This window comes from Hylobates moloch, unplaced genomic scaffold, assembly GCF_009828535.3.
Source record: "Hylobates moloch isolate HMO894 unplaced genomic scaffold, HMol_V3 SCAFFOLD_7, whole genome shotgun sequence".
Lineage (NCBI taxonomy): Eukaryota > Metazoa > Chordata > Mammalia > Primates > Hylobatidae > Hylobates > Hylobates moloch.
Window position 1 is genome coordinate 43,815,138 of NW_026652282.1, and position 17,799 is coordinate 43,832,936.

Consider the following 17,799-nt stretch of genomic DNA (forward strand, 5'->3'; position numbering starts at 1 on the left):
CTTTTTTTTTCTTTCTTTTTTTTCTTTTTTCTTTTCTTTTTTTTTTTTTTTTAGCGCGGCAGCTCCAAACACCGCTGGGAGTATATGCACGGGAAAACTTTCTGAAATCAAAAATATTCTGAATTCTGGCAACACACTGGGCCCCAAGTCTTTAGGATTTAACTCTGCCTCGGCCGTTTTATTCAGTTAAGGAAACTGAGTCACTCCCTGCCAAAGCCAGATTCCCGCGGTTCTAAGCTGAAGCTGTCTCGGGTGCATTTGCATTCCAAAAAGGCGAAGGGTCTCGCTATCACTGCTCCTGGTACCTGGAGCTGCCAAGCACCCCGGCGATGGGGCGCCCCGGGGGCTGTGCGCCAGGCTGGGAGTATCCTTGGGGGGCGGGGCGAGGGGGCTTCCGGGGCGGCAGCCACCTGGCCCGGCTCCGGCCCCGCCCGCGTCAGCTCTGCGCGGTGATTCACTCCCTCCTTCGCCCCGGGGCCCCCTTCCCGGCCAGACGGCGGGCAAGACAGCTGGGTGTACAGCGTCCTCGAAACCACGAGCAAGCGAGCAGATCTTCCGAGGCACCAGGGACTCCAGCCCATGCCATGGCGGATTCTGAGCGCCCCTCGGCCCCTGGCTGCTGGGCCGCCTGCACCAACTTCTCGCGCACTCGAAAGGGAATCCTCCTGTTTGCTGAGATTGTGAGCGTTCTGGGGCAGGCGCGTGGGCAAAAGCGGGATGGGGTGGCTGGACCATGCGGAACTGGATGGTCCGGGTGAGGCAGGCACTTGGCCGGGGCGCTCGGCAGTGGGGTGCAGGTGGGTGGGTTCACAGTGGAGGCTCGAAACCCGGGGCGCAGGGTGAGTCGGTGGGGTTTGACGAAGGTTGTTGAGATCTGGTGGTCCCCGGGGTGAAGCGAGGAGCCTATAACGCATACGGAGGGCTACGTGGGGACAGCCTGCGTGAACTCATCAGTGGACGCATCGAAGGGGTCCCAGGGTGCTGGGAAGTGGGGGCCTCCTGTGGCAGGGCGTGGCGCGGCCTGGGCACAGGAGGGCGGGCTGGCAGCGCGCCCAGGGGCAGGGCCTGTTGGGGTGGGGCCCCCCCGCGCTAGTCCCGCGGTGTAGGGCGCCCCGCCCTTCGCCAGTTCTTCCTCGCCCTTCTGAGGCCGGGCGGGATGTCCTTAGCTTTTCGGGGTTTCCACCCTTCTCAAAGTGGGCGCCGCCTTTGAGTCACTTGTATAAGGGGTGCGGCGCCTTTAACGGAGTCCTGCCTCTCTGGTGTCACTCTCACCGCTTCCCAAAGGGGTTGCTGGGGGAACCGCGTGTTCCGCCCCGGTCAAGGCCACAAAGCTGGCGTCAGCGGGGCTCTCAAAACACCTGGCAGCGCCACTCCCCTCAGGCTGCCCATATCCTAGAAGGGAAAAGCAGAGGAAACTGAGGCACCCGACTCTACTCCTTACTTGTTGGGTGACGCTGGCCAAGCCATTAAACCTCTCTGTGCCTCAGTTTTCTCATCTATAAATTAGAAAGAGTAATAATAGTACCCAGAGCATTAGATTGTCGTGATGATTGAATTTGGAACACATTGAGCACATAAAAAGTGTTTAGCTATTATTGCATGTCATTTCCCCAGCCCTTGTAGGCATCCGAGTATGGGACCCCCAATTTAAACCAATCTCCTCAGCCCTGGTTGCTGATTGAGGTCCCCTTTCCCATGTCACCCTTCCAGATATTATGCCTGGTGATCCTGATCTGCTTCAGTGCCTCTACACCAGGCTACTCCTCCCTGTCGGTGGTTGAGATGATCCTTGCTGCTATTTTCTTTGTTGTCTACATGTGTGACCTGCACACCAAGATACCATTCATCAACTGGCCCTGGAGTGTGAGAAGGGGTCCACAATGGCAAGGCTGGGGAGGGGTCTGGGCAGTTAGGATTGTCGGGGAACTGTGGTTGCTGACTTCCCTCTTCTCCCTACACCTCACAGGATTTCTTCCGAACCCTCATAGCGGCAGTCCTCTACCTGATCACCTCCATTGTTGTCCTTGTTGAGAGAGGAAACCACTCCAAAATCGTCGCAGGGGTAAAGGCCATGGGAGCAGCTCTGAAGCACAGAGGGAAGGGTTTGAGGAGCCAGGGACCATTTCTGCCTTTGCTTCTGGCAGAAATCGTGTGACCCACAGCAAGTCACACTTGTCCTCAGGGCATGGAGGAAAGTCTGGCCCAGGACTTGGTTTTGCCTCCCAAGGTCTTCATTTGCTGTGAAGGGCAGTCCCTTGTCAGACACAAGGACCTTGGTGAGAGGTACAAACAGGCGGCCCCTTTGTCAACGCACTAGACTACCATCTGCAAGAACTTTGTCCCAAATGTAGCAGGAATTGGGGCCGGGTGCAGTGGCTCATGCCTGTATTCCCAGCACTTTGGGAGGCTGAGGCCGAGGCAGGCAGATCACTTGAGGTCAGGAGTTCAAGACCAGCCTGGCCAACATGGCGAAACCCCATCTCTACTAAAAATACAAAAATTAGCCGGGTGTGGTGGCGGGGGCCTGTAGTCCTAGCTACTCAGGAGGCTGAGGGAGGAGAATCACTTGAACCCAGAAGACAAAGGTTGCAGTGAGCCAAGATCATGCCACTGCACTCCAGCCTCAGTGACAGATGGGTGACAGATGCTGTGTCTCAAAAAAAAAAAAAAATTATGCATTGAATTGTGCCCCCTACGGGTAGGGCCACAGTGTGGCCTCTCTGTGTTAGGCCGGGCGCGGTGGCTCAAGCCTGTAATCCCAGCACTTTGGGAGGCCGAGGCGGGCGGATCACGAGGTCAGGAGATCGAGACCATCCTGGCTAACACGGTGAAACCCCGTCTCTACTAAAAATACAAAAAATTAGCCGGGCGTGTTGGCGGGCGCCTGTAGTCCCAGCTACTCGGGAGGCTGAGGCAGGAGAATGGCGTGAACCCGGGAGGCGGAGCTTGCAGTGAGCCGAGATCGCGCCACTACACTCCAGCCTGGGGGACAGAGAAAGACTCCGTCTCAAAAAAAAAAAAAAAAAAAAAAAAAGAGAAGTATAGGAGGAGGGAGAGTGGGGTAGGATGCACTCTCTTGGCCTTTCCCTGGGGTTCTTTGGCTTACCAACCCGGGGCTTGAGTCCCGTCCTGCATGGGGCAGGTGCTGGAGGTGATGGATACAAGAAGATAAGAGACTGAGTAACCTGACCACCTAATCTAAACCCCCTCACTCCTATCCTGTTCCCCAGGTACTGGGCCTAATCGCTACGTGCCTCTTTGGCTATGATGCCTATGTCACCTTCCCCTTTCGGCAGCCAAGACATATAGCAGCCCCCACTGGTAAGTGTGTGTGTGTGTGTGTTGGCTGGGGGTAAGGGGGTTGCTGAGAGGGCAGAGGAGAAAAGGAAAGGGATCTCTTAAAGGCACGAATGCCAACTCTGGTCTCGTATTGGTACTTATGGCTTTTGTACCAATAGGTACCATAAGCTTCAGTATTCTTGTGTGTAAAATGTTCGTGGACTTTGGACCTTGTTTTAAGAAATGGGCATATAGATTCAGCCAATGCTTTCTCTCTTTCCTCACCTGCAGACCCCGCAGATGGCCCGGTGTAGGCGAACTCCCCTCATTTCTCTCTGCAATCTGCAAATAACTGCTCCATTGAAATAACTCCTCCCCACCCCAACAACAACATTCCCAGCCAACCAACTCCCACCCCCTCATTGAGGTAAAAGTGCCTTTATTGGGAGACTTTTGTCTTCCAGTCTGCCAATCAACCCTCCTGGGTGTGGCCACCATATACGTGTGCCTAGGTCCTCCTGCACGATCCAATAGGAGACACCAGTTCTGACTGAACCATGTCCCCACCTAAGTCACAAAATGAGGGAAGTGGGGAGTTACATTTCAGAGTCCAGGCCCTAGGTTGGGACCCACTCCAAATAATCTCCTTGGTGTGGGTGGTGGTTCTGTAGAGGGATAAATGAATAATAAACATTGTTAAAATATACGATAATGAATAAAGTAATCCTTTCATCAAATGTGGGTGAATTTCAAGCATCAGGAAGGGGAAATGGAGTGGAAATAGCTGGGGCAAGGAGGCAAAGAAGCCAGGCCTGTTTTACAACAAATATTAAATTACTTCAATAATACAAACGAGAGGCCCGGTGCGGTGGCTCATGCCTGTAATCCCAGTCCTTTGGGAGGCTGCGGGAGGATTGCTTGAGCCCAGGAGTTCTAGACCAGCCTGGGCAACATGGCGAAACCCCATCTCTACCAAAAAATTAAAAAATTAGCTGGGAACGCTGACACGAGCCTGGAGTCCCAGCTACTTGGGAGGCTGAGGTGGGAGGATAGCTTGAGCCCAAAACTTTTGAGGCTGCAGTGAGTCCTGATCACACCACTGCACTCCAGCCTGGGCAATAGAGCAGACCATGTCTCTAAAACAGAAACAAAAATAGAAACAAACAGATAAAGGAGGGAGGAAGAGGATTTATGACTTAGGTTGTGGGGGCGGGGCATGGGAGTGAGGGGCATGGGCCTCATCATCTACTCTGACTGGAGAATGGAGCCCCCTCCAGGACGGTTTGCCTTCAAGCCACGATGCAGTTCTTGTCTCGGGCCTGACGAGGCGTCCCTGGGCGAGAGTCCCTGGGGAGCGATAAAGATGGGGAGTTGAAGGTCTCCGTTGCAGTGTCCTGAGCAGGCATGGGCCTGCACAAATGCGGGGGCAGAGGGATGCGCTCTCCTAGGAAGAAGCCATCATCCTCTGAGGATTCGGAACTGGAACTGGAGGGCGAGCTGGAGCAAGATTCCGAGTCTGACCCTGATCCCGCGTCACATTGATAATGGCGACATCTGCTTGGGTGGCGGTGGTGATGGTGATGGTGATGGTGATTATGACGGTGTCGGTGACGGCTGGGGGCCCTGGGTGGGGGACTGCGTGGCCTGCGGCGCTGGGCCGGGGGTGCACTCAGGGTCCGGCGCGGACCTCCTTCAGACACCAGAGGGTCGCGGAAGCTGACGCGTGGGGTGCTCTGGCGACTGAAGGCACCATCATCCCGGCGCAGGTTAGGCTGGCCGGGGGACTCTGGAGGCGGCTCGGGGGCACTGCGGAGCCCCAGTTCTGGCATGGAGTGGCGGTGGGGAGCCCCTCTCAGAAAGCGGGAGGGCTCCTCGGGGCCTGTAGCTGTTAAGGGGGAGACAGAGTGACTCCTTGTATCTGCCCTCCCACTGGCCCCCTCCTAAGAGGAGGCCTGCGGAAGGTCATTCTTTCATCCATTAAGACAGGGAAAGTGGGGGCAGGGGTCGGAGAATGGCAGGGAGGTGGGAAGTCTGGGAAGCGTGAGGCCTGGAGCAGGCTCTGGGTGTTGAGAGGGTTGGAAGGAAGAACACGGAGCAAGATGGGACTGGTGTGTGGGGCGTGGCCAGGGCACCGGGGGTGGCTTCGGATGGAAGTGGTGTGGCATAGGCTGGAGTAGATTTGGTTTGCGATAAAAGGGGTGGGGCCTGACTGCAGAGGATGAAGGGTGACCCGCTGGAGAAGAGGAAGAGGAACTTGGAGTCAAGCAGAGAAAAGTTGAGGTAGGGGACCAGCCCTGTATTGACAGGGTGGAACCAGGGTTCAGGAGGCGGGTGTAGTTTGGGATGGAAACCAGGCCTGGACTGGTGTGGGGAAGGAGGATGAGCTGAGAAATGGGCGCGGCCCAGGGATGTAGCAGGTGAAGGGCCTGGGCGAGTCAAGAAGGAAGGGCCAGGGCTGAGGCAGGGGCAAGGACGCAGGGGTGACTGGGCTGTGGCTGGGTGTGGCTAGAGGGTTAGCTCACCTGGCGCTAACTCTGTGCTGGTGCCTTTGGTGGTGGTCTCTGATGCCCCCTCGGCAGCAGAGAAAGAGGCTGTGGAGGCTGCAACTGGGGCTGTGACAGTGCCGGCACTCCAGCTGCGGCGGCCCGGCCCTGGAGCTGTGGGCTCGGACCCAAGGCTGCAGGCTCGAGAGCAGAAGATTAGGCCTCGGCGTGGCAGGAATGGGCGGCCCAGCAGGGCCCGCCCACAGCGACTACAGCAGAAGCATCGGTCTGAGGCATGCCAGTGCTGGCCCTCGTAAGCCATCTGGCCTTGGTCCAGGCCTGTGGGGAACGACGAGGGGGAAAAACTGAGGCAGAACCCCCAGGCATAACCCCACCCCAAGTGAACGAGTCCCTTCTCAAGAAGAGGTGGGGAATCCGAGGCAGGGCACCCCTGGGTGCCTTCCTCCCTCCTCCAGAATGGGGCCCTTTTGGAGAAAGCAGGAAACCGGTTTTAGTTCTCTCCTGGAGACTGGCTGGTGAACCTCTCTCTCACTCCTCCCTTTCTTTCCCAGGGTGCTCTCTCCCAGAGTGGGGTGGGCATTGGACTCTAAGATTCGGGCCAGGCTTAGACATTAAGGGGTGGCTCCAGGTGGAAGGAGAATGGAAGGCTGGGCCTGAAGAGGAGGCCTGGCTGGTGGGGGCAGGGCTTAACAGGTGGGGAGTGGCCCTGTTGAGAAAGGAGTGGTTCTCAGAGGGTAGGGTGTAGCTAGAAGCTAGGCCTGACTTAGGCTGATACAGGAGAGTGGAGGAAAATGGGGCACAGCTTGGGGTGGTGGAGGCTAGGAGTGGGGCGAGCCCTGGGGCTGGAATTAGAGCACCCTCTGGAGGTGGGTGTAGACATGTGGTGGTGGTCTAACATTGTGTAGGTGGGGTTTAGAAAGCATGGCATAGTGGGGAGATTGGGAGTGGCACTTGCAACCAAGCGTACAGGTGTATCGTGTTGGGGCTGAACAAAGTACAGGGCACAATGGAGGATGGGGCCTGGAGGACAGGAGGAGTCCTGGTGGGGTAGGACTGTGGCCCAGCTGTCCATCCATCCTTCTGTCCAGTCCCACAGCATTCACCCACCGATGTGCTCCCCACAGCCATCACAGTACTCCGCATGGCGGGCCTCGTAGCAGGCGCAGCAGTGGGGACGGCTCTGACGCATGACATAGCGCTGCCCTCCTAGCGAAGCTTCACACTCAAAGCAGCAGAAGTGATCCATGTGCCAGTGGCGGCCCTCAGCCTCCGTGCACTCAGGGGAGAAGATGATCTGGAGGGCGCAGGCCATCTGTGGCTGTCAGATGAGCCTGCTCCTGGCCCTGCCCACCCTCCACTCCCACCCCTGGGCAGGGAGGCCCAAACCTCGTCACAGGCTTGGCAGCGTGGACGCAGGCATTCCGCATGGTGACGCCCGCAGTAGACCTTGCCAGCATGGTAGAAGTAGATGAGGTCAACCAGCAGTTCCTGGCACGTGGTGCACACGAAGCACTGTGGGTGCCAGCAGGCACCCAGGCCTGCACGGCTGGCAAACACTGCGATGTCCCCACCTCCAATCTGCTTCCCGCACTGCCATGAGACAAGCACCAAGATGGCTACCATCAGTGTCACCAAGATGGTCAGATGGATGAGGTCAGCCAAAGTATGTTACACTTGGGCCTTTCCCACGGTGAACCTTTGTGATCAGCCCCACCCACGGGGTAACTTTGACACAGGCCCTGCCTATACCAGGGATGGGGTTGGGCGGTACCTTAGAGACTGACCCTGCTCATGAAGGAAGCCGTAGAGACAGGCTCTACCCATGGTGGGTGGCCTTACAGGCAAGCCTCCCTCATCAGGGGTGGGGAAGACAGACAGGCCAGGCCTAGTGGGGGAAACCACAGAGATAGTCTCCACCCACGGGGACCTTAGCAATAGATCTCACCTAATAGTAGGATCTAAGGACAGGCCCTGCCCACCACTGGGCCCTGCAGACAGGCCCTGCCACTGTGGGTCAGCTCTTGAGGACAAGTTCTGACCACAGGAGGACCAAAGAGATAGCCCATGCCCCATGTCCACTGCACAGAGGGGGAGAAAAACACACTAAGGCCTCCTTACGGGCAAACCCCACACGACAGTGGGATCGATGGGACAAGTCCCTGTCCACCAGGGGTTGCCTTAGAGACAGTCCCTGCCCAACAGTGAGATGTGAGGAACAGACCCCGCCCACAAGAGGGGACCCTAGAGATACCTCACTGGGGCTTAAGTGGCACATGTCATCTTCCCAGTGCTTGGAAGATGTGTCCTGCTCCCCAGGGCTTGGAGCAGAGGCACTGCTCACTCGCTGAGGCCCTCCACGGCTCACCTCCTCACAGATGGCGCCAGTGATGGTCACCGGGAAGATGCGCACAATGCCACGCCCCAGATTCTCCCGCTTCCGCTGCTGGCTAAAGGCTCGGAGCTCTTTCTTTTCCTCCTCTTCCAGTGCTGTGCAGTACTGTGCCTGGGAGGAGAAGGCATCTCCCAGGCTCCTCCCTTGATGCCTGTCCCTGCCCCTCTTCCAGACTTCATCCATGCCCCGAAAGTTTACTTCTAGGTCTTTCTATAGATGGTGCCTCCTGCCTGAAGTAACCACCTCTTCTTCCAAGGCCCAGCTGTGGTTTTGCCAAGGAATGTCTCCTGATGACCCCTGCCTGTCTGGACCACTCACCTCAGATCAGCTCACCTTTCCTCCTCTCACCCTGCCCTGCATTGGCCCAGACTGTGCCCTGTGCCTGGCACGCCCTTCCTGTCTTCTCTCTTCTCTCCTCACCTCACTGTCGTGTGGGGGCAGCTGGTGCAGCAGCTGCTTGATCCTGTATTTCTCCCCAGGACTGTTGACGTAGGGGACCTTGTCCTCTGGGAGGCAGCTGAAAAATTGATATACCTGGGAGGACATAGGAGTGTGAGAAAACAACTGAAATGAGAGGTGAGTTGGGATGCAGTGAGATGGCAGGTCCCCATTTCTCTGAGAAAATGAAAGGCATTAGGAGGGACCTTCTGACTCCCCCATCTCTCCTTCCTAAAGGCAGATCATTTCCCTCAGCTCCCAGCTCCCAAACACGCTGAGGGTTCCTGCATGTCTTGACCTCACTTCCTCCTCCAGCTGCTGATCCACTTTTTTTTTTTTTTTTGAGACGGAGTCTCACTCTGTTGCCCAAGCTGGAGTGGCGCGATCTAGGCTCACTGCAACCTCCGCCTCCTGGGTTCAAGCGATTCTCCTGCCTCAGCCTCTTGAGTAGCTGGGATTACAGGCGCACCACCATGCCCAGCTAATTTTTTATTTTTAGTAGAGACAGGGTTTCACCATGTTGGTCAAGCTGGTCTCGAACTCCTGACCTCAGGTGATCCGCCTGCCTCAGCCTCCCAAAGTGCTGGGATTACAGGCGTGAGCCACCGCACCCGGTCTACTGATCCACTTTTCTTTTTTCCTTTACAGGAAAATTCCTCAAAAAGTTATGAGCACTTGTGTTCACTCCACTTCCTGTCCTTCCAATCTCTCTTGAGCCTACTTGAGGCAGGCTTCTGCTCCCATCCCTCTTCCAAAGCTGTCAAGGTCATCGATGACTTCCCCATTGTTAAAATCATTGTTCAGGTCTCAGTCATCATCAGACTTGATGATGGTAGCACTGCACCAAGCTGACCACTCTCTCTTCCTGGAAACACTTTCTTCCCTTGGCTTCCAGGACACCACACATCCAGGTTTTCCTTCCATCTTATTGGCTGCTCCTTCTTTGCCCCTGTTTTGGCTCCTCCTCAACTAGCTGATCCCTAAATGCAGGAGGATCCCAGGACTCAGCTCTTGGTCCTCTTGCCTCTGTCTACATTCAATTTCTTGGGAATTACATTCAACCTTATGGCTGTAAATATCATCTACTTGGCTGTCTAATGTGTCACCTCCAGCCTGTGACACATAATGACAAACACATATGTCCAGCTCTGTAACTTATCCCTTGAGTTCCAGGCAATGTGGCTATTTAGACGTCTAACAGGCATCTCAAACTCCAGATGGCCAGAACCAAACTTATGCTCTTCCCCCTCAAACTCGCTCCTGTTTTGGCCTTTCCCACATCAGTTAATCTACCTATCCTCAGGGTCAACTTTCACTCCTCTTTCTCCCACCCCCACAAGCAAATCCTCTGAGCGCTACTTCCAAAATATAGGCCGGGCGCTGTGGCTCACACCTGTAATCCCAGCACTTTAGGAGGCCCAGAGGGGAAGATAGCTTGAGCCCAGCAGTCCAAGACCACCCTGGGCAACATGGCAAAACCCCATCTCTACAAAAAATACAAAAATCATCCAGGCGTGATGATGTATGCCTGTAGTCCTAGCTACTTGGGAGGCTGAGGTGGGAGGATCACTTGAGCTCAGGAAGTTGAGGCTGCAGTGAGCTGTGATTGAGCCACTGCACTCCAACCTGGGAGACAGAGTGAGACTCTGTCTCTCTCTCTCTCTCTCTCTCTATATATATATATACACACACACACACACACACACACACACACACACACACACATATATATAATAATTATTATTTATTGAAACAGAATTTCGCTCTTGTTGCCCAGGCTGGAGTGCAATGGCATAATCTGGGCTCACCGAAACCTCCGCCTCCTGGGTTCAAGCGCTTCTCCTGCTTCAGCCTTCTGAGTAGCTGGGATTACAGGCATGTGCCACCACGCCTGGCTAATTTTTTTGTATTTTTAGTAGAGACAGGGCTTCTCCATGTTGGTCAGGCTGGTCTCGAACTCCCGACCTCAGGCGATCTGCCTGCCTAGGCCTCCCAAAGTGGTGGGATTACACGCGTGAACCACTGCACCCAGCGTATTTTTTTTTTTTTTTTTTTGAGACAGGGTCTTGCTCTGTCGCCCAGGCTGGAGTGCAGTGGCACAATCTCAGTTCACTGCAACCTCTGCCTCCTGGGTTCAAGCGATTCTCCTGCCTCAGCCTCCCGAGTAGCTGGGATTACAGACATTTGCCACCATGCCAGACTAATTTTTGTATTTTTAGTAGAGATGGGGTTTCACTATGTTGGCCAGGCTGGTCTCAAACTCCTGACCTCAAGTGATCCACTCGCCTTGGCCTCCCAAAGTGCTGGGATTACAGGTGTGAGCCACCATGCCTGCCTCTCTGTCTGTCTGTCTCTCTCTCTCTCCATATATATATAACTCCTTGCACTGCCAGCGCCATCATCATCAGGTTCCTCACTGGTCTCCTGATTCCACCCTTATTCCCCTAGGCTGTCCTCTGCTCACAACCCTCTTGCGACTTTCCCTTCATTCACAGGCAAAGCCAAAGTCCTCTCCATAGCCCCTGCCACATCTCTGACCTCACCTCCAGCTGGTCTCCCCCTGGCTCACTCTGTGCCAGCAGCACTGGTCTTGCCATCCCTTACATATGCCAAGCACACGCCTGCCTCAGGGTCTTGGCATTAGCTATGCCCTTTGCCTGTGTGAATCGCTGTAACCTCAGATATCTGCATGGCTCACTTCTCACCTCCTTTCGGGCAGCTCAACCATTAAATTCTCACAAAGGCTTATTCTGGGCACCCTATTTACAATTCTAGCATCTCTCTCCCTCCCTCCCTCCCTCCCTCTCTCTTTCTTCACCCCACCTTCTTGCTTTTTAATTCCATAGCCCTTACACCATCTGACATATATTTATAGGTTTGCTTATTGGGTGTTTCTCCTTTCCAGAATCTACCCTCCACCTAGGCAGATTTTTTTTTTTTTTTTTTTTTTGAGAAGTATCACTCTGTTGCCCAGGCTGGAGTGCAGTGGCACGATCTCAGCTCACTGCAACCTCCGCTTCCTGGGTTCAAACAATTCTCCTGCCTCAACCTCCTGAGCAGCTAGGATTACAGGTGTGCACCACCACACCTGGCTAATTTTTGTACTTTTAGTAGAGACGGGGTTTTGCCATGTTGGCCAGGTTGGTCTCAAACTCCTGACCTCAATCCACCCGCCTCAGCCTCCCGAAGTGCTGGGATTACAGGCGTGAGCCACCGCGCCCGTTGGCAGACATGTTATTTTGTGTTTTGCTCACTGCTGTGTCCTCAGTGCCTAGAACAGTGTCTCACATGCAGTAGGTGCCCCATAACTATGTGTTGAATGACTCAATCAATGAAGTCATGTGGTGAATGAAGTGCTGGGTGGGTAGAATAGGGAGTGGGGCCACGCATGGTGGCTTGCTCTTGTAATCCCAGCACTTTGGGAGGCCGAGGCAGGATCACTTGAGCCCAGGAGTTCAACATCAGCCTGGGCAACATAGGGAGACCCTGTCTCTACAAAAAATTTTTAAAAATAGCCAGGCATGGTGACATGCGCCTGCAGTCCCAGCTACAAGGGAGGCTGTGGTGGGCAACAGAGTGAGACCCTGTCTCAAAAACAATCCATCAAAAATAATAGGATTGGGGTGAACAGGAACTGGTCCCTCAGTCACCCAACGTATGGGGGGCTGACCACTCCTCCATCACAGAGGGGCCAGAAGGACCCTCGGTCTGACTGCACACTCTAGCATAGCCCCAGAAATAGGTTCCCACCTGAGTGTGTGTGTGTGTGTGTGTGAGCATTAGTGTGCACCCACTGGACAGCAAGAGTGGAGGGCTGGCCTCTGGTCACCTGCTCCGGTTTAAGGCCTGGGGGGACCCAGGCATACTCCTCCGATGCACAGCCTGAGTCGTCGTCGGAGATGGAGTGGCGCTGGAAGTCTGAGATTAGCCGACACATGATGCGTTCCAGGTCCACAGGCACCGCGTGCACTGCGTGCTCCTCCCGCGGGCATTTGCAATGCTGGCAGATCTTTCTGAGGGGGCCAGGATGGGGGTCAATTACTAAGGGGTTGCCACCCGAACCCCTCGGCAGCCCAGGTCCAACGGAGGAGCCGGGACATGCAGATTATCACCACCAAAGGGCTGTCAGCAGGGACAGGGATCTGGGCCTGGGGGCAGGGCTGCAGAAGGTGGGCCTATGAGCCAGGGTGTGGCTGGTCTGTGAGCCAGAGGACAGGTCGTGGGGAGTGGGATGCTTTGTGGGGGAACTTTCACTAGGCACAGGCATCTAACCTGTGGTGAGGCTCTGAACTTGTGGGCTCTGAGCCTGTGGGTAGGGCCTGAGTCTGGGGGCTGTAGGCTCTGTCTATTGGGTGCAGGGCTCCAGCAGGAGGATAGGACGCTGGGCCTGGGAGAGTAGGTCTGAGTCTAAGAGGGGTGCTGGAGGCCAGAGGGCGGCGCTCAGAGTTAGGGACGAAGAATCTCCCTAGGGATGCGACTCAGCGGCTACGGGGGAACACTTCTGGGGGCGGGGCTGAGTAGTGGGTGGAGCTCTCCTGGGAGCGGACTTTGGGGAATGAGCCAGGGGGCGGGGCTCTGAATCTGAGCCTGATGCTCTTTTCCCAACTGAGATCACTCTGTAGGCGGAGCTCAAGCGTAGGGGCGTGGCCTAAGGCTCCTGGATTCCTCCCGAAGGCGGAGCTCTGACAAAGGCGAGGCCCTTTAGGGGCGCCACTTACCTCCAGCCGTGGAGCAGGAAGCCGGGGCACTGCTCCCTGCAGGAGTTGCAGGGCTGGCCCCGGTCTGGGTCGTCTGCCTCTGGAGGCTGCAGTGGGCGGGGGCAGATGCAGGGCCGGGTGAGGCGCGGAAGCAGGGAAGAAGTCAACGCCCGCCCCTCCACTTCATTGCCCGCGACCGCACGCTGGGGCCTGTCTTACCTAGGCAGCGCTGGGCAGGCTGGGACAGCGCCCAGAGTGCGGGGGAGCGGGACACAACCGAGGCAGAGGCGGGGCAGTTGGAGCCATCTCCTTATATGTTCCCTTTTCAGGGAATTCCCCTTCCTAGGCTGGCCTCGGACCCCCCTCCCCATCCGCCCCTAGCCTCAGACACCTCCCACCAGCCTTAGATCCTTCCAGGGCTCAAGCATCTCCCCTATAATTCATAGTACTCTCCCCACTAGAGCACAGAGCCCCTACTCTGGGCATCCTCTCCCGGGCCTCATCCCGGTTCCCTCTCCATCTATGCCGCCAGCAGCACTCCAGTTCCACAGGGTAGGAGACGAGACCCCATTCTTCCTTGAGATCCCCACGTGAACCCTGCCCCTCTCTTCAGAAGCTCAGGAGCTCCTCCCCTAAACCCTGGCCTCATGCCCTGATACCCAAGGAACTGGGGTACCTCCCCCGGCTCACAGGAGGCGCCAGCTGCATTCAGGAACCCGCATCCATGCACAGGTGGGCGGATCACCTGAGGTCAGGAGTTCGAGACCAGCCTGGCCAACATGGTGAAACCTTGTCTCTACTAAAAATACAAAAATTAGGCAGGCGTGGTGGCGGGCGCCTGTAGTCCCAGGTACATGGGAGGCTGAAGCAGGAGAATCGCTTGAACCCAGGAGGTGGAGGTTGCAGTGAGTGGAGATAGTGCCACTGCACTCCAGCCTGGATGACAGAGAAAGACTCAGTCTCAAAAAAAAAAAAAAAAGAAAAAGAAGCAGCTCAGGAGGTTCCTGCTCAACCTAAGGCTCCAAGACCTAGTCCTCTGGCCCTGAGGATTCCTTCCCACAATTCACAAGAGAGGGGTCCCCACCAGGTCCCAGGAGTGCTGATGAAAGTGTGTGGAGAGGTGATTGGGGGTTTGGGCCACCAGATCTACACCTTCCTCCATCCATTCGCCTCCGGCAGCCCCAGCCCCAGGTCTGGGAATGCAGGGGATGGGATTCCCAGACCCTCTGTGGGGCACCTATTCGCTATGCCTATCCATTGCCCCCTCGCCTGGGCGTCAGTTTACCCCGGACCCCCACCGCTGCCCCGACTCCCGCTCACCGCACGCCCGGAGCGGCGCCTCCGGGACCCACGCGCGAACATGGCGCGCCCGGGCAGGGTCAAGCCGGGCCGGGTCAGGCGAATGTAATCCTTGCGACCGTCAGGCCACCGCGCGTCCGGCCTGGGAGCTCGGTTCCGTAAACCTGACACCCTTGTGGGAGGAGCGCGCCCCGCAGGGCCCGCCCCCGGGCATGTGGTCTTTCCGCTGCCACGGCGCCCCCTGCCTAGAGGTGAACTGCACGTAGCCCGGGGTACCCCGCGGGAAAGGCCCCTGCCCTCCCGCTCCGGGCCGGTGCGGGGCGTCACAAGGCACGATCCCCAGAACCCCGGTGTGCCACGTGGCCTCTCACGGGACCTGGGGCTTGAAGGCTCTGTAGTGTAGGATGGGGAGACTCGGAGGTGGCCAACTGGACTGAGAAGGGTGGCGCGCTAGGGTGCTTGTGTTGACGTTTTGTGTCGATTTATTTCGGATGCTTATTTGGGAGAGGGGTTAAAGACACCTCTTGGCTCCTCCTCACTGGTGAGGTTCCGAGGGTCTCCCCGATGAATGCTGTAGCAATGGCCCCCAACCTCACCCGCAGCCCCAGCTGGTGCTCGCTGGGAACCTGGGAACCTGGCCCTAGCCACCAGAGAGCTAGATCTTATATGCACTCCTCCCTTCTCATTCCCCTCTCAGCCAGGCCAGGTTCCAAAGCCCTCCTCCCCTCTCTCCCCTCATCCTTATAAGCCTAGCTGTCCCGCCCCGGTCCCCACCCCAAGTCTTGAGAAGTAGATCTTAAAGCCTTCCCTCCCCCACCCACATTTTTCTATCTCCAGTTATCCCCTTTCCCAGCTCAGTTCCAGGGCTGGGAGCCTCTCCTTCGCGCTCTCAGGCTTGGCTGTGCCTCCGGGCTGGGAGGAGGGGGTCCCATGGCCTCAGTCAGAACTCAGTCTGAACCCGGCCCGGGTCTCCAATTATGCACGGAGACTGCAGCGGCCAGGCCTTTCATCGCGGGCGCCGGGGACCTCTCCCCGCCCCCCATTACACATGTCCCTGTCACTTCCCGTGGAGTGGAGAGGTAAAAGAGAATAACTAATGAACTAAGGAGTCACCCTGGCGCCCCACTTCCCCGCCTTGCCTAACCAGTCTCCCATTTCTCCAGCTTGGGCGGAGGCAGGGAAAGGAGAGACAGCAGGGTCTGAAGATTAGGGATGGGGTCAGGCAATGTGAGGTTTCCTTCTATTCGGACCCCTTGGGGATTTGAGGAGAGGGTTCCACAGGGGCTGGGAAGGGGCATGGCTAAGGGACCAGAATTAGAACCAACTCCTAGAAAGACCGGGCATTTGGTGGCCAGTAGTGGGAGGGTGAGCAGGGCTACTCAGAGAGTGACAGAGTGATTGGCAGGAGAGGCTTCCCAGAGGATGCCGCTCTGCCTAACACTTTTGAAGCGGCCTGAAACGGTGCAGCAAGCTGAACTGCAGTCAGTGGGTCCGGGCGGAGCTTGTTCTCACCACCTCTCCCTCCTTTCTCCCCTGGCCAACCCCCTCCCCGGCTCCCGAAAAAGACACACTGAGAAATCAGAGCCGGGTAGACTAGGTGGTTAAGGAGTTTATTTGGGAGAGGAGAATCATATTTGTTCTTCCTTGGGGAGGGAGGTTCTTCGAACAATACCGAAGGGTTTGGGAAGGGGTAGGGGTCCGGAGGGGAGAAGGAGGGGCCACAGCCAGACAAAATGGCAACACACGATCACAGGCACTACTGACATCACAGACACAGCAGAGGGTGCAGGACAGGGGCTCCAGACCGGGCCTCCAACCACCCCAGGACGGGTGGAGGTGTGGAGGGAGGGAGGGGGCAGGGGAAGGGGGAAGAGGGGTGGGCCAGCCCCACAGACCTGTTGGTTCTGTCCTCCTATTAACCTAGCTGTTTCATCACGGGAGTGGGGAAGGGTGTATGTGGTGGGGTGCTTCTCTCTGGATCCCATGCCTCACCCTACAAGCCATATCACTCGGCTCTTCTCAGGCTACTTCCATCCCAAGTTGTAGCCAGAGTCATTCTCCCCGACCCCTAACAAAATCCATCTGGAAGCTCCTATCCAAGTCCCCTCTCCACTGCCCAAACCCAGCCATTGTAAAACATTTTCTTCACTGCACCATGGGGAGGGGCTGCCCTTTCTGAAACCACCGTGGAAGCCTCATTCTAAGCCCCACCCTGTTTGGAACCCTGGCTTGGCCCATTCCTGAATCCCACTTCTTGCCTTGCTCAAGATCTGTCCCCTTTAGAATCAAGCTCAGTCTCCCAAATGTTCCAAGCCACACCCTTTCCATAGGCTCTGGTATCAATCCAAGACCCATCTACTCTGGAGCCCACTATTCTGCCTCGCTTAAAGCTTCACCCCTTCTAGAACTCTGCCCTCAGTGTCCTTCCAAGCCCCACCCCAGAATGCTCTAGCGCACTCCTCTCCTTCAGACTCCAGATCCACTCTGTCTGGAACCCAACCCCCCTGCTGACCCCTCCACTCCACAGCTCCTCTCCAAGACCACCTTGGGTCCTAAACTGTCCTCTCTACCCCAAGCTGCCCCAATCTCTGCCTTCCTCTCACCCTGGAGTTGGATTTCCCTAACGGCCTTTGTTCAGGCAGGCATTGCTGGAGGAACCAAGGCCAGAGTTGGAAGGAGGGGAGGGAGAGAGAGGAGAGAGTCTGAAGCCACGCCCACCCTCCCCACACAGCTGAGGTCTGTTCCCTCCCTGTCCTCCTTTCAGATACCCTTAACCTCAGGGGACAGGGAGGGTAAACAGAGAGGGGCCAAGGGATGCAGGGAAAGGGACGGGGTAAGAGAGGGGGCCCACTCAAGACTGGGCACCTAGTGCATGAGGGGAGTGGAGTGAGGGCAGGGCTCAGACAGATAAATAGATATTTATATATAATATATATATATATAAACAGCAAAGACAGTTAGGGTCTCCTGGCTTGAGGGGTGGAGACCTAGGGTATAGGGGTGGGAAGGGGGGCAGGCCTTCTCCTGAGCTCTTGCCCCCCCATGGGGTCCTCCTGGGCTTCACTGACCTGTAGAGACAAAAGACACAGAAAGGAGAGGGGGTCCCTCATGGGTGGTGCCCTCAGATAGGGGTTGGGCTGTTACGCCTTTGTCCTGGCTTTATGTCTTTTCTTCTTTCCTGGAACCAGCT

General features: G+C 56.4%; 3 protein-coding genes across 3 annotated transcripts in view; 1 reads left to right on the top strand and 2 right to left on the bottom strand.

Annotated features, from left to right (window-relative positions):
- Positions 1–355: 355 nt before the first annotated feature.
- On the top strand, positions 356–3,985 carry PLP2 (proteolipid protein 2). Its single transcript, XM_032756945.2, has 5 exons — positions 356–680; positions 1,711–1,863; positions 1,967–2,062; positions 3,231–3,321; positions 3,571–3,985. Exons 1-5 carry the CDS (start codon positions 585–587, stop codon positions 3,591–3,593), a joined length of 459 nt encoding a protein of 152 aa, XP_032612836.2. The 5' UTR covers positions 356–584; the 3' UTR covers positions 3,594–3,985.
- PRICKLE3 (prickle planar cell polarity protein 3) lies at positions 3,976–14,748 on the bottom strand. Its single transcript, XM_032756943.2, has 9 exons — positions 14,631–14,748; positions 13,332–13,417; positions 12,443–12,626; positions 8,596–8,709; positions 8,149–8,286; positions 7,170–7,373; positions 6,891–7,077; positions 5,802–6,101; positions 3,976–5,164 (listed from the first exon to the last, which is right to left on the bottom strand). Exons 1-9 carry the CDS (start codon positions 14,670–14,672, stop codon positions 4,569–4,571), a joined length of 1,851 nt encoding a protein of 616 aa, XP_032612834.1. The 5' UTR covers positions 14,673–14,748; the 3' UTR covers positions 3,976–4,568.
- Positions 14,749–16,198: 1,450 nt separating this feature from the next.
- The window catches only part of SYP (synaptophysin), an 11,392-nt gene continuing 9,791 nt past the window's right edge, over positions 16,199–17,799 (bottom strand). The window contains exon 7 of the mRNA XM_032756953.2: positions 16,199–17,677. The gene's annotated coding sequence lies outside the window, so the exon portion shown is untranslated. The remainder of the gene's footprint in view (positions 17,678–17,799) is intronic.

Excerpts from the sequence above, each read along its gene's own strand:
- PLP2 (XM_032756945.2), top strand. The coding sequence starts at position 585 with ATGGCGGATTCTGAGCGCCCCTCGGCCCCTGGCTGCTGGGCCGCCTGC. Across the intron at positions 1,864-1,966 it reads TCATCAACTGGCCCTGGAGT|GATTTCTTCCGAACCCTCAT; the intron begins GTGAGAAGGGGT and ends TACACCTCACAG. Across the intron at positions 2,063-3,230 it reads ACTCCAAAATCGTCGCAGGG|GTACTGGGCCTAATCGCTAC; the intron begins GTAAAGGCCATG and ends CCTGTTCCCCAG.
- PRICKLE3 (XM_032756943.2), bottom strand. The coding sequence starts at position 14,672 with ATGTTCGCGCGTGGGTCCCGGAGGCGCCGCTCCGGGCGTGCG. Across the intron at positions 12,627-13,331 it reads TTCCTGCTCCACGGCTGGAG|AAAGATCTGCCAGCATTGCA; the intron begins GTAAGTGGCGCC and ends TGGCCCCCTCAG. Across the intron at positions 7,078-7,169 it reads GCTGCCAAGCCTGTGACGAG|ATCATCTTCTCCCCTGAGTG; the intron begins GTTTGGGCCTCC and ends TGCGCCCTCCAG.